The 14914-nt window shown below is 42.3% G+C and overlaps 1 protein-coding gene across 6 annotated transcripts in view; it reads left to right on the top strand.

Moving 5' to 3' along the window:
* The window catches only part of ARHGEF25 (Rho guanine nucleotide exchange factor 25), an 82295-nt gene that overhangs the window by 3487 nt on the left and 63894 nt on the right, over positions 1 to 14914 (top strand). For 2 of the 6 annotated variants that reach the window (XM_026713795.2, XM_087925436.1), the window contains exon 1: positions 13112 to 13303. The exons of 1 other annotated variant lie outside the window; for it this stretch is intronic. In XM_026713795.2, the coding sequence (XP_026569580.1) occupies positions 13208 to 13303 (96 nt within the window). In that variant the 5' untranslated portion in view covers positions 13112 to 13207. Of the gene's footprint in view, positions 1 to 13082; positions 13304 to 14042; positions 14218 to 14914 lie in introns of those variants that run through there. 3 more of the 6 variants (XM_087925434.1, XM_087925435.1, XM_087925437.1) reach the window with 2 other exon arrangements.

Below are 14914 nucleotides of genomic sequence, written 5' to 3'. Positions count from 1 at the left end.
ATAGAGTAAACTTCGTGACAGGGATTCGAATCCGAGTCTTCCCAGCCCTGTCCAACATGCCAGTCGCCACCCAAACGTGAGAAAGAAGAGGCTCCCATGCTTGAACTTGCAGTGACGCTTTCAGTTTGCATTAGGGATTAGAGTTAAGAATTTCAGGCCCCCTCAGCACTGGAGGTGGCAAAGATAGTCAGGATCTGTCTGATTCTGCATCGAGCTCTTGTACTAATGAACTTTTTGCCTCTTAAATGAGCTTTATCCCCCATCGACCAGAGTCTGCTTCATCCTTTGGAAGCAGTGCTACTGAGCTCCATCAAGAGCAGAATCACCAAAGGGAAAGAATGAACAGATCCTAAAGTCCATTGGACTGGCACCATTTTAGCCCATTTAGTAGGCTATCTAGGCAACAGTCCCCTTGCACATACCTGCTAGTTGTTTCCAGCTATAGGGGGCGCTGCTCATCTCTGTTGCAAAGCTGAAGAGCCAGCTCTGTCCGAAGACGTCTCCACGGTCATGTGGCCAGCATAACAAAACACCGAAGAAGCACGGAACGCTGTTACCTTCCCACCAAAGGGGTCCCTATTTTCCTACTTGCATTTTTACATCCTTTAGAACTACTGGGTTGGCAGAAGCTGGGACAAGTAATGGGAGCTCACTCCGTTTCGCGGTGCTAGGGATTTGAACCGCTGAACTGCTAACCTTTCTGATCGTCAAGCTCAGCCTCTTAGCCACAGAGCCACCACGTCCCCTTATAGGCTACCTAGGGACGGTCAAATACGCAGAACCAAAACAGACTTTTTTCCAAACAAGATTGATGAAGGTGATTGTAAGGCTGTAGGTGGAAGGCATGTCCTTCACTTTTAAGTCTGAAGACATGAGAAATGTAGAGCTAGAGTAACTTCTAGTCAGCTTATGTTGAGCAGAAATGCAAATTTCTACATTTTTAAGCAGATTGGAAGAGGGATACAACCCACTGTTTTTAAAAAGGGAAAGCACCCCACCTACTGACCCCAGAGGTGGTCTTCAGCAGGTTCTGACCAGTTCTGGAGAACCGGTAGCGGAAATTTTGAGTAGTTCGGAGAACCGGCAAATACCACCTCTGACTGGCCCCTCCCCCATCTATTCTCTGCCTCCCGAGTCCCAGCTGATTGGCACCTTTTGTTGCCCTACTGGAAAGCAGGTTAGCGGGGTGAGTTGGGGAGGGAATGGGATTTTGCAGTAACCTTCCTCTGCCACGCCCACCAAGCCACACCACTCCCACCAAGCCACGCCCACAGGACTAGTAGTAAAAAAAAACCTGAATCCCACCACTGACCCACCCCACCCACCCAATAAAACATTGAAACATAAGCTTTCCACTGTCTGTCATCAAGTCTTTTTTTTTTTAATGAAAAGTCACTGAATGCTCACTCATCATGAATGGTCCCATCTGGAACATAAAGAGGTATTTATTCATCAAATCTAATACTACATTTCAGGCAACAGCTTTACAGGATCTTGCACAGAGTGCTCTTTCCAACCATCTGCTTTCCTTTTCCTTCCTTCCATATGGCCCTTGGTCTCCCAAAGTCATTAAATAGAGTCCTTGGCCACCACCCCCCGCCACCCCCAAAAAACCCTGCATTTACAGTTAAGAAAAATTGGAACTGGCAAAATAATGCTAGTGTTACCATTGTATCGTTCAGGATTTAATTACAGTAACTTTCCCTAGTCTGGCATTTTTAGAGTTGCTGGACTGTATTTTCAGTACCCCAGCCAGAGGTATTTCTGGTGGGAATTGTCAGCCCTAGAAGTCAACAAGGGCACAAGATTGTGGGGGCGGGGGGGGGGAGAGAGAGACGAGGTAGTGTTCATTGGGACAGAGCAAAGCAGAAAATAGTGAACTGTGCATAAGCTGGCATTAGGCCAGTTTCAGTCAGGAGCAAGGAACTGCAGCTTGTATAAAACAGTAAAAGCGTACGAGAGTACAAGTGTAATTGTAAAGCAGAACAGATAGATGGCCATCACACACAAATGGATAGAGCTTCTTTGTAGGGATTTTGGGTATTTTTCCTTGAGACATTCACTTTAGGGCCTATATAAAATTTTTCAATGGGAGGAATTGATGCCATCCGTTACTAGCAGGCAAGTCCCAAAGGCTACAAAAGGGGGACTTGGAGATTGCATGCTGGTTATGTACTCCCAACTAGGTTTCATGAGCTTTAAGAAAGTGGAAGGATTCTACAAATAGAAACAAGCCTCTTTCCCATAGGTGTGTGTCCCTGATAATATGTGGGTGTTTGAAGATGAATCCATTCTTTTCCTTACGGACAAAAATCTGACGCTATGAAAAATAATAAGAGCCAATAGCTTTACTGAAACAAAATATCTGCTACCCCTTTTGCACCAGCCTGCCAGAGCTATAAGTAGAGAAAGGTTTGTTATTTAATAATGACAAAATAGAGAAGTATTTTCTCCAGATCTGAGGACATTTGTAAGATGAGGAGCAGAATAAATGTAGGAACACACAACAAGCATAAGGCTTATGTCTGAATGCAGCACAATTAGCATCAGATAACATTTCTTCACTACTAAGTTACAATACCCATTCTATAAGCCTGCACAAAGCTTTACTGGCATGAAAATGGCTTCTCCCTTTGCTGATCCCTAACCTTTCTCTATATTGCTTTTGTTCTGATTGCTGCTGAATACCGATGATGAATAGCAGCAGGCTGTTCATAGAGGCATCCACAGGTTTCCAGTGTCCATCAAAATCAAAATGTGAGCATTGTGACATCGCAACATACGCATCACTCCTATTCCTAGGTGACATCAGAGCACATATGGTATAAAAGGGATGGAGCTTGTATCACAATGGAGGTACTAGTAATTTCAGCATTTGCCAGAGTCTTTCCTGTCACATCACAAACCCCCTGGAACAGGTTGGTTTTAACTCTGCTGGTTTTAGCTCTCCCTCAAAACCCGATTGGTTTGCCTGGACATCGGTGTCAGGAGGTTAACTGAGCCCATGAAATGTCGATTGGTTTTCTTGGTTGTTATTTAAATTTTTTAAAATTTGTTTGTTACTGCTTGGTGTTGATATTTTAAATTCTGTGAGGTGATTGGCCATATAAAGGACTTAAAACAAATAACATGTTACCTTATAACTTGCCCTGTGGATGATTTTGGCTATCCACCCCCTTCAGAATTTCACCAGCTGGTGTTTTTTTTTTTAAGCAACGCACACCATACCTGTACCTAACTTAGAATTTCTCTCCCCTTTTTCATTCTTTATCTAGACTACAGATGCTGACTTTCTATGCTGCTTTCAAAGGCAATTGGAATAGGGCTGGTCCAATCTGTTCACGGTTCTAGACAGTCAAGGCCTTTGAGTTAAAGCACTTTTATTACTGCTGATGGGTCAGGCTAGAGCTATTGCATGATTTTGACAGATCACTGACTGATGCCATGATTTTGTCTTAACTCTTAAAGGAGAAAATAGCACCAGCAGAGTTAATCTGTCATTGGATAGATAAAAGTATGTCCACATTACTCAGAAATGCCCCCCTTCGCAGTGATTCACTTCACCTGATACTGGCCATTTGTGCCCCCAGTAATAAGAATGGTGCAGTGGAACTGATGTTACATACTAGCAATTGTCATGTCCAAATGCATAGGTATAGTATATAAGTAGTACCTGGCTCAATAGTAGTAACTGTGAGAGGGATCTTGGAGTCCTAGTGGACAATCACTTAAATGTGAGCCAGCAATGTGCTGCAGCTGCCAAAAAGGCCAACGCAGTCCTAGGCTACATTAACGGAGGGATAGAATCAAGATCATATGAAGTATTAATACCACTTTATAATGCCTTGGTAAGACACTTGGAATACTGCATCCAGTTTTGGTTGCCACGATGTAAAAAAGATGTTGATTATCTAGAAAGACTACAGAGAAAGAGCAACAAAGTTGATTAGGGACCTGGAGGCTAAAATAAAGAATGTTTGCTAGTTTAATGAAAAGAAAGACTACTAGGGGGTGACATGACAGCTATGTTCCTATAATTTGCCACAAAGAAAAGGAGGCCAACCTATTCTCCAAAGCACCTAAAGGCAAGACAAAAGGAGCAATGGATGAAAACTAACCAAGGAAAGAAGCAACCTAGAACTAAGGAGAAATTTCCTGACACAACGATTAATCAACAGAAAGATTTGCCACTAGAAGTTGTGGGTGCTCCAACAATGGAGGTTTTTAAGAGATTGGACAACCATTTGTCTGAAGTGGTATAGGGTTTCCTGACAGAGCAGGGTTTGGACTAAAAGACCTCCAAGATCCCTTCCAACTCTGTTATTCTGTTAGAAAGGGAGGGAATCAGTATTTTTAAGATAATCGCTGCTTAAACCTGTTTCATTATGGGCAAGGGGATATGGCCAAAAAAGGCATTGTTGGTCTATGTTTGTCTTCTTGATTGCAAGCGGATCCCACTTGGCTTAGCAGTAGAGAACTGCTCCTGTTTTAAAAGAGCTATTTCAGCCTTAATGCAATCTGTGTTCACCTGCAAAAGTGCCTAAGAAGTCAAGAGGGCTGCAAAATCTACTTGAAGAGCCTAGAAGCACCGCTCTTGTTCTTCCTCGGCTACTAACGGAAACATGCGTTATAAGGAACCACGTACTTATTCATCTAGCCCACATTTTCCACTTTTAACCGGCTGAGGTTCAAGTTCTTCAGAAAATCAGGCCCACCCCCCATCCCAAATCTTCCGTTCTTTGCCATAAAGTAACTCGCAAGGCCTCTTTCCCTGAACGAGGCCTCAGTTTCAATTGCCCAGCTGTACAGATTTCGCACCCCCACCTCCGCCCTTCACCCGTCCCCCCGTTCCTTCTAGTTCTCCACGCGGTCCAGTTTTCGTTGCCTCGTCCCACAAGCGCAAATTTTTAAGAACGACTAAACTTCCTCGGCCCGGTTTGCGGTGTGAATATGAGACGCCCTGAACTCAGCAAATGCAGCAGCCCGGTCCTGTTTGCAGACGCTTCTTAAACTCCGGCGGTGGAGCTGGCCTGGATAAGTTCCCGGCCGCAGAGATCGTATTTCTCTTTCCAGACTGTCCCTCCTCCATCCTTCCTTGCAAGCGGGATCGCCTTTATTGCCGGCGCCTGGTGCCTTAGATCAAATTGCCCGCGGATGGGGTGGGGGAACGCGGGTGACTTGATGATTATGAGGGGCGAACAACAAAGGGATTGGGGGGGGGAATAGCCTCCCCTTTCTCCACAGTAGACAGAACAAGGCTGTGGTGGCGGCTGCGAAGAAGAGAGAAAATAATAAATATCTTATTAGAAGTCTCCTCGAAGCCCAATTGCAAGGACAGCTGCAAAGATGCGGCTCGCGCCAAATCCCGGCCTGACCCAAACTCGCGCTGCGATTGGACAAGACGCGGCGACTTTTTCCAAAGCTCGGGAACATTTTGTGAGAGAAGCGGGATGAAGGCCGAGAGCGGGCGGGCCTGGCTTTAATTTCAGCCGACAGTCGTTTTCTGCTTTCTTCCTTTCTTTTTGGAACGTATTTCGTAACCTGGTCCCAAGTCCAACATTTCAACTGCTGCAGTAGAAAGATATATCTATCTATCTGGCTTGGCTTCTGCCCGCCAACCATCTTGAGTACATTTGGAAGCGGAATAAGCCCGCAGATTTTGTCTGTTTTGAGCGGCCAGGATTGAATTCAAGTGGAGAGGGGAACATTTCTCTCTCTCTCGTTGGAACGTGTTTTGAACTGCCTTCTTCCCTCCACAGCTGAGCTGGGCAGTATGAACATTTAAAAAAAAATGGGGGTACAGAATGCACTTTTTGTCTCCAGATTTCATGCAATTAAACTGGTTCCAATGGGAGAGAGTTTTGCCTCTAGGGATATCAACAATGCCTTTAAAAAGAAGAAAATGCTGCACAGCTGGTTTGCGTAATGTGTATTGCAGAGTTTTGCCTTTTCTGTTGGGCGTAAAAATTGTGGCATTACTACATAGTGTTCTCTTCTGTTGTGTTTGGGGCAATTCCTCAGATTTTAGCTTTGTTCTTTCAACTGAAATTCAGGATAATACAAGTTTCAGTAAACTGGCATTGAAAAGGTATTTTGAAACTGAGAGACAAGTGCAATGATGAAGATGTTGGATAGGTCATCAAGATCTTGGTTTAATACTGCCTGAACCAAAGAAACTCTCTGAGTTTCTTCAGGCCAGTCCCTGCTTTATCCTAACCTATATTCAACATATTATATGTTGTACTGAAAAAGGAGCAGGGAGCAGCACTACAAACAGCATCCTGAGTTCCTGAACAAAGGCAGAATATAAATCTCACAAGTAAATGTAATAATGATAATGACCCTTTTTATAAATGCTATTGCTATTGCTATTTATAGGGTTGCTCAGACTCAAAACTGATACTTGCAACATATAAAAGGATAAAAAATACAATATAAAATATGTTAAACAATAAAATGACAGTTAAAAACTTTTAAAGATTAGCTTGATCCCAAAGACCAAATAAAGGCCTGCAGAAGTTGGGGACAACTGTATATCTGGGGGAAATCATTCCAAAATGTTTGTGAGGCCACCACAAAGAAGCTCCTATTGGGCAAATATTTTTGGAAGCAGGTGGTTTTGGAAGCAGGTGGTCTTAATGTCACACAGGGTTTGAATTGGGATCTGGAAGCCTATTGAGATCCAGTGCAACTTGTGAGCATAATAAGGGATAACTGTATCCATGTCAGCTCATCCATGTCAGCTCATTCTGAGCTCATCCATGCACATCCATTCACTAGCTCATCCATGTCAGCTCATTCTGCACTAGCTGAAGCTTCTGAATGGTCTTCAGGATAGTACCATATAGACAATGTTGCAATAATCCAATCAGGAGGTAGGTATGGCGAATAGGTACAACTAGCACATAAAACAGAGCTTTGGGATGTTTTCCTGAGCCACAACTAACCATAGCCACTTCAAGCAGGAGCTATCAGCCTTGGACAACTCCCAGATTGTGCACAGAAATGAACCAAGGCAGTGCAACTTCACCCAGTTTCAAGGGTGAAATAACTCCAGTTCTGGAATCTTTGTTCTGAAGCCTGATCTTTCCCATCCAGATCCCCAGAGCTTCCAGACTCTAGGATAAAGGTAAATAATGTGTTTATGACAGTAATCATAGCAAATTTATTTGTTTATCACATTTTTGAACCACCCATCTTCCTCAGAGGAACTTTGGGTGGTGCACAATACAATTTAAATTTAAAAAAAACAGCATATCAGAATTAAAATTTTTAAAAATTGGAATTTAAAAGGAGGCAAAAATGATGGATTCCTGTTAAAAAATAGGTAAAAATGTGCTGAGCAGGCTATTAATAATTTTCAGTTTAGAAGATTTAGGGATTCAGAAATAATTGTGCCATCGCACTTAAAGGAAAAAGTAACATTAGGGTTAATTAATTAAACATATAATGCCTGTTATGCAGTGTAATGTACAGAATTAAAAATACGATTAATATGAAAACATTAAAATCTAACAATAAAACATAAGGACCAGCATTGCACAATCATGGATTCTTATCTGCCAGGGTGGATAACAACTTTTTTTTCAGGAAACATCTAAATTTAGCTAAGTGTTGGTACATCTTTTCTTTCCCTTCCTTGTAAGCTTAAAACTATGTCCCCTCCCTAATTTGCAGAAGATTCCAGATTTAGTTTCCAGCATTTGTGCTGAACCCCTGATCCTGGGAGATTCCTAAACCTACTGATAATTGTGGTTTTAACTTGCTGGCCAAAGCACTCAATGTAACAACTTAATGTTGCATCTGGGGGTATATACTGTAGGCTTTTAATTTATTTTAATGTTTTGAAGATTTGGTGTGATCTGTATCAGTATGTTGTTCCAGGATGTGTTGGGTTAACAATGGCTGAGTTTCTGTGATTTGTTTCTTGATTTGAAACTATTTCTGAAGCCTTAAGCAGCAAAAAGAAAAAAGAAAGAAAATCAAGGTCCCCACAGAATTGTATATTTTGTGTGAGTTTAGTGGGGCAAAAGGATAATCCTCAAGCCAGAACAGACTCTTTAGCTTAGTTTGAGTGTGTGGCCGGCTGGATTCACAATCCAGGATGGGGTTAGGGTTTTTGTGAATGGGTGTTGGTTGAAGTCGGGACTTTTCTTCAAAGAGGTGAGTTCCATAATATAAGTTGCTGTTTTATCCTGGCAAACTCTTGATGTTGAAGTTCTGGTAGAGATCACATTGATGATTATTTTTTGCTTGTTGTAAAAGATGCTGAATATATGGTTTATAAGTTTCTTGGAGAGAAACTCTCTTGGGGAGCAGGAAAACAGCTTTAGAATATTCTAGGTATCCCAGCCCACTCAGCATATTTCTCTGATGTATCCCATATATACATTTGCCTGGCTCTTGCGGAGAGACAGAAATCTCGTTTTACCAATCCCTACCTGAAACCTGATATTGGGTAGAGAGGCACTCTGTTCCTTCTGCAAGGCAACCTCCTCACTGTTTTTTTAATGTACCTACAGCTGGAATGTTGCCATTACGTGAGTTTCTGCCAATGTCTCAGCTCTGGAAAATTTCAAACGATTCCTTCCTCAGAAAGCAGGATCCTTGTAGATGTTCACACAGGTTGCCGTTGTAAAAGGTGCTGTGGGATACTGAGCAAAACAATTAATGCAGGCCCATGCAAAATTTGGAAGGCCAGGGATTTTCTCAATGGCACTTAAGGGCTATTTTGTTTTCTTTCACTGGTTCCATTAAACTTGGAGGTGGTCCTACTTAACAAAGTGAATGAAAGGCGAAAGTGTCTTCATACAATTTGAAAGTTGTTTTAAAGTAGGCAAAGCAATATACATCTAAAGAGAGGGATCATTTACCAGAGAATATGAAACTATCACTGTACTTCTTTCCCAGATGACTGTGATTGATTTACAAAACTGAAAGGTTATGGTGATGGAAGTGTTTTTGTTTACTCCAGGATGAAAGAGGAGGATGTGCCATATGTTCAGAAGTATTTTCACATTCGTACCTTCATATGGGGTGAGTTTTGATACTGGAATCAGTTTTAGAACCACCACACAGTAGTAGGCTCACATTAAGCCAGAAGTAGTAACCAAAAAAGAGTCAGTTCCGACTTTCAATCTCATGCTGGGCCCCAAAATGGCCCCTTGTGCTGAGTGCACAGTCTCTTCCCTTTTTTTTTGGTATGTAAAGCCCTATCTTTCTATCCCATCTTTTTTGCTTTTCAGTTCCCAGTGCCTCAGCAAGTAGAGGCCAAATCCTCATCCAGACACTGAAAAACCACCCAATCAGAATCTGGACCAGTTCTGCCAATCTGCAGCTTTGGACCACAATGCCCACAAATCTTGCCAGGGAGAATGGAAATTGGGGTTCAAGGCATTTGGAGGATGGCTATTTGGAGCAGGCTCTTCAAGTCTATAGACCTTCCAGCTGTTTCTTTCTGCCACATCCTCCATAAAATACAGAGTCTCTGACTCAAGTGTTCCAGTGTCTCCACTCTAATTAGGCTTGTCTTACCTCACTCCCTTGCCTTGTACTGGATATGTCTAAAATATGGTTCTGGTTCACAGAGTTCAGTGACCCTGCGAGTGTTATTACACTATGTGCTGGATATATAGATATATATAAATGTATGATTCAGAATTATGCACACCCTGGCATTTAGGTTGATTCATTACCTCATGTGTGATGACCAAATGGTCTTTCCTCACTACTGTTTTCCCCTGGTGCTTGAAACGGCAGAAAATTATACCAGGATGTGAAATTGGCTATCCCTATTGCCAGTCCTTGGTTTCCATTTATCACTTCTCTTCCAGTTTCTAGCAAAACATGGGCTTTCTCTAAGGTAATGGGGAAACAGAAGTTAAGGAATTTCATATGCCTTAAAGCTGCCCTTGAATGGATAGGAAATACTGCTTCACTTATGGGCTTGGTCAGGGCCATCCAGTGGAGGGTGAAGATGGCCAAAACAGCAATAGCATTTAGACTTATATAGTGCTTCACAGTGCTTTACAGCCCTCTCTAAGCGATTTACAGAGTCAGCGTATTGCCCCTAACAGTCTGGGTCCTCATGTGATTGCCATATGGTTGAAACTCTGCTTCTTGGAACAAGTGACATGCTGCACTTAAAAGAGATGGAGAGGGGGATTGGGTTGCTGTGGCCAAAATCTTCATTTTTTGTTGGAAACAAGATGAAGGCAACGTCATGGGGCATGTCAGAGAAAAAAATTGTCTTTGTGGCTCAGCTACCTTCCCCTATACCCTTCTTTCATGTCTTTTCCCTGAGTTTGATTTAGTGGTTGAAAGAAAACTCCACCAAAATTGGTGGAAATGCTTTGTGCCTTGCTTTTGGGTAAATAATTAGAAACCAGACCGCTTTTCTCTTGACTAATTGGATTGCCATTGAGGTATTATATAGCCATGCAAAAGTGGGGATCCAGAATTTAGCATAGAGTGCAAATCCAGACCAGAGGGTTAGCAGCCTCAAGTCAATGTGAATCAATTCTGCAGGAGGATTAATCCAGGAGGTTACCATTGTCAGCATAATCATTTTTAAAATAATTATAATTATTTTTTCGGGCTCCAGCAGCAAATACTTGGAGGGCAAGAGACGGGGCTGCAATAGTGATGCTAGAAGACAGAGGAGACTTTGTGCGTTTAGCACAAGTATTAACTTTGGGGGCCAGAAGCTCTCAATGGGGGGAGAAACTGTGCAAAAGCCTTGCATGATGAGGAAGCTGCAGTTGCGTGGCGGAGAAGCCAGAACACTGATCTCTCCACCCCTTTTTCCTTCCCTCATGGCTTGAGCTCAAGGCTTTTGGCTCCAAAAATGTTTTTTTGTGTGTGTGTGTCTCTCTCTCTGGAAAGTGGGAATGAAAAACTGCAGGAAATGAACATGAGGGTGAGGGTGACCCTGTTCCCGTATTTACAAGACTATATATAGAGGGCAGAAGAGGAAACTAGCTGGAGAGATTATTGTACCGTAATTGCAAGAGACTTGTGAGAGAAACAAGGAGTTTGTTGGCGTTACATATTCATAATCAACTGCTTACAATTAATAGCCTTCTAGACGTGTTAGAATTGCCTCCTAGAAATATGACCAACCCAATCTTGGAAGGCACTTGGAGAAATTTCTTTTGGTGTTGATAATTTGTATAAATGAGATTTCCCATTGAGGCAGAAGCAAACATGCATTCAAGAAGCATTCAAGTAAATGCAAACAGACCACAAGAGATAATCCTATCATGAGGAAAAGGCCACTGCTGATCATAGTAGGTAATATACATGATGATAACTGAGATAGTGGCTTGATAATTGTTATAAGTATTGATTTTTATAGTTGAAATGTAGGCATACTTCCTTAGAAATAAACCTTGTTGGTATCAGAAAATTTATTTATAAGAAAGCATGAAAACGATCACTTGGTAGATTCAAAGGAGTGAGTTGATCTAGTTCACCTAATCTTAGCCTTTTCTATCCAGATAACGCAGCAGATGGAAATGAACACTCACAAGATAAAACAGAAGTGTGAGGGATTCGCCATTCCTCTGAGTTTGTTCCACATAGGTGGTCTTTCTATTCCCTGAATTTGGAGATCACTTCGAAAGTTTTCCATTGGCCTGTTCTAGAAGCATTTGCTGGTTACTAGGCAGCTATCAAGTAGATCAAGTAGTTGTGTTTGTGAAAAATAGGGGTCAGCCAGTGGTGGGATTCAATTTTTTTTACTACCGGTTCTATGGGCGTGGCTTGGTGGGTGTGGCAGGGGAAGGATACTGTAAAATCTCCAGTTGGGGTGGTATTTGCCAGTTCTCCGAATGACTCAAAATTTCCGCTATCGGTTCTCCAGAACTGGTCAGAACCTGCTGAATACAACCTCTGGGGTCAGTAACAACTTGCCTGGCTAACAACTTGCCTGGCAACACCTCTTTTGGCTCTTGCCAGACTTCCTACCTTGCCTAATATTTTTTTTGAAACATAAAAAGAGTAAAAACTAACGGGAAGTATTCCTGTTATTAAGCAAAACACTAGTATTTTTATTCATAAGAATCTCTCAGGGTTTCATGTAAACCCTACTATGTATTCTTAGCAAATAAAAATGCTACATGGCTGCAACTTATCTTGGAAGTGCCTCTATACTTTCAAGGTAGGGTGTGTGTGGGAGGGGAAGACAAAATTAAGTTGAAGTGGTGAAGAGTATAGCTGGGGAATGAGTGCACCTCATGAGTTTACTTTCTGGCAAGCGGGCATTATAATTGGCAGTGTCTACCATGGCAGCCATTTTGTGAACTGGCAATCTCCATCACAAAAGCCATTTTGTCGGTGAAAATTCCAAATCAACCCAAGCACGATGCCTCCCCTTGGCAGAGAGCAGCCAGTATTGATTAGGAAATGGCTAGGTTTTCTTAGGTTTGGAAAGAATTAAAAGACCATCTGAGTTGTATACTTGACTTGTGAATGGGAAGTCATGGAAGAACACAAGGAGCATTTTATTCAGTTCAACTGAGGCAGACTATGTGGTGCCCTCTAGTGGCTGACTATCTTGAACATATTATCTCTTCTGCTCAATGGCAGAACTGTTTGGCTGCAGGATTAACTATACTGCTCACTGAATGAATACTGTAGATGTTTATCTCTGTGTCATAGTATCATAATTAAATGCTTGATTTTCCACTAGTTCTTTCACTTACTCCTGCATGTTCACAGTCTGTTTAAACTACTTTCAAATTTAATGCTTCTGAACCCTGAGATTTGCCAGGGCTAGCGGATTTGTCTCTGCTGATGTCCCCTTTAAATCATGCTATCTGCCATTTTCCTTTGATATAGAATTCAACTCCCAGGCATGGCGACACGCTCAACTTTGTCTGCAGTGTCCCCTTTGTCCCTAATCCATGACTATCTCTGAATGCCTGTAAATGGAGATGATTTTTTTAAGAGATAAAGGGTTTAGGATCCAGACACACAGGGGTGCGGCTAAAGAGGCAGCAGCTTGTAGCAGGGAAGTTATGGTAGCTGGAGCTGGCTGACTTGGAAATGGTTTTTACTTGACTGTTCCAGCACCCAACACAGACACGGACATAGACACGCACACACATTCACAGAGGCAGGGTGCCCAGTCTCCTCCCAGTCCTCCAGATGCTTCCAGCTTTGAAGCCGAGTGTAGTGGGAGAAGGTGAGCAGGATCCTCCGCATTATGAAGGCTCCACAGCAGACAGGGGGACGCACTGACCAAATGCTAGGAGCCATGGGGGATATTCTAACATCGCTGGCCCTACCCAGCCAACCCTGGGTAAGATTTGAGAGAACTAGGCAGTGGGAGGAGGAAAACTTTTGAAAGAAAAGAGGCAATCTCTTGCATGTAACATTTAAGCACAGTGGGGATAATTAGGGGCGACTGAAGGTTTATGAGGAGCACCTTTGGGTCAGTTATGTTTTATCTGCTTGGAGAGAAGGCATTGTCCAAGGAAACGGGATTTAAGTGGGGGGTGTTCGTGAGGTATTAATTGTAATACTGAGATGGAGGATTGATAATTCCCCAGTAAAGAAATAACTCTTGACATCTACAGTGATACTGAGAGAACTCAGTATCTCTGTCTGTAAGATTCTAGACTTCTGATGGACTTTGAACTGCCAGTCAGTACATTTCCATGTTGTTGTCTGTGACCACGAGGGCTGTGGGTATTTGACAGAGTGCTAGCCATTACAGACAGAGTTTTAGTTTTGTGAAATTAATGTGGGAGGTCAGAAGAAGTAAATCACGCCAGATTAGGGCCATCGTTATCCTTCAGACTTTTCCAGCCCTGAAGGTAAGATGATTAAGAATATCTTCTGTCTAATTGTGCAATTTTCTTCATTAAGGCTAGGCTGAGGTTTTTAAACTTTATGTGTGGAGGGGTGACGTTTTCCCATCATCCCCAAACTCAGCTTCAAAGTTATTGTTCTGAAAACTGGGATGTGGCAATGGATCTGGGAGGAATTCCTCTTTCAATCTTTTCATCGGGGTGAGTCTGTGCTTGTCCCCCACCTACAGGGCTGATATCCCTAGTCCAGGATGGAAAAATGAGCTTGTGTGGGTTGCTGAGCAGTGCTAAAGGGCGGGTCAGGCCCAGCTCTAATGGAAAAGTAAATATTGGGTTTTTATCATCTTTGGAATGCTCCTGTCTTAGCAGAACTACAGTAAATGCGCTACCTTGGACAAGGCTGGTAAAACAGCATTATATGGTATCTTTGGGGTTATTTGGTGGAATGATTTCTTTTAAGCTTTTTTAAAAAAGTTATAGAGTTGTTTGGAGTTTTGCCGAAGCTATGCAGCTATTCAAAAACTGCATGAGGGTATTGCGGCATTCCTGTTTCTTAAGGAACTGGGTTGTTGTTGTTGTACAAACTTTTTTTTTCATAATTGGTAAACAAAAACAAGCATCTTGATTTCTAAATGCTTGTAATTTAAGCAAAATGTCTGCTCCGTTTAAAAAGGGCTGCCCCTTTCTGAAAGGCATTAGTAACATGAACAAACAGCAGAAAGTTGAAAGCCAAGGATAACCAGGGCTCTTTCACTTCCATGGCGTTTTAGGGCTGCCCTCTCCCAACCCCATGGCTAATGAAAGAAGATTCCCCCCTCATTCATTACCTTTGCCCAACCCAGAAAATTAGGGAGTGAGAGGAGGAGGGGTAGGAGCTCCATTTTACCATCCATGAGTGACCTGCAGGACAAATCAGATGTTTGTGAATCCTGTCAATTGTATTCTTAGCCTGTAAAATAACAATTCAAAGATCATCTTAAACTAACTTCGCCTTTTAAAAGTTTTATCAATATTACAATCTCACAGAAATCCATACTAATCTGTTTTCCCTGGTGTAGTATCAGGAAAAGTAGACTTGTGATCTCAGGAAAGCTCAAGTT

The sequence above is a fragment of the Pseudonaja textilis genome, chromosome 2 (assembly GCF_049901715.1).
Source record: "Pseudonaja textilis isolate UNSWEBS1 chromosome 2, rPseTex1.2, whole genome shotgun sequence".
Taxonomy (NCBI): domain Eukaryota; kingdom Metazoa; phylum Chordata; class Lepidosauria; order Squamata; family Elapidae; genus Pseudonaja; species Pseudonaja textilis.
The sequence above is the reverse complement of the archived record's forward strand: the minus strand, read 5'-3'. Positions and strand labels throughout refer to the sequence as shown.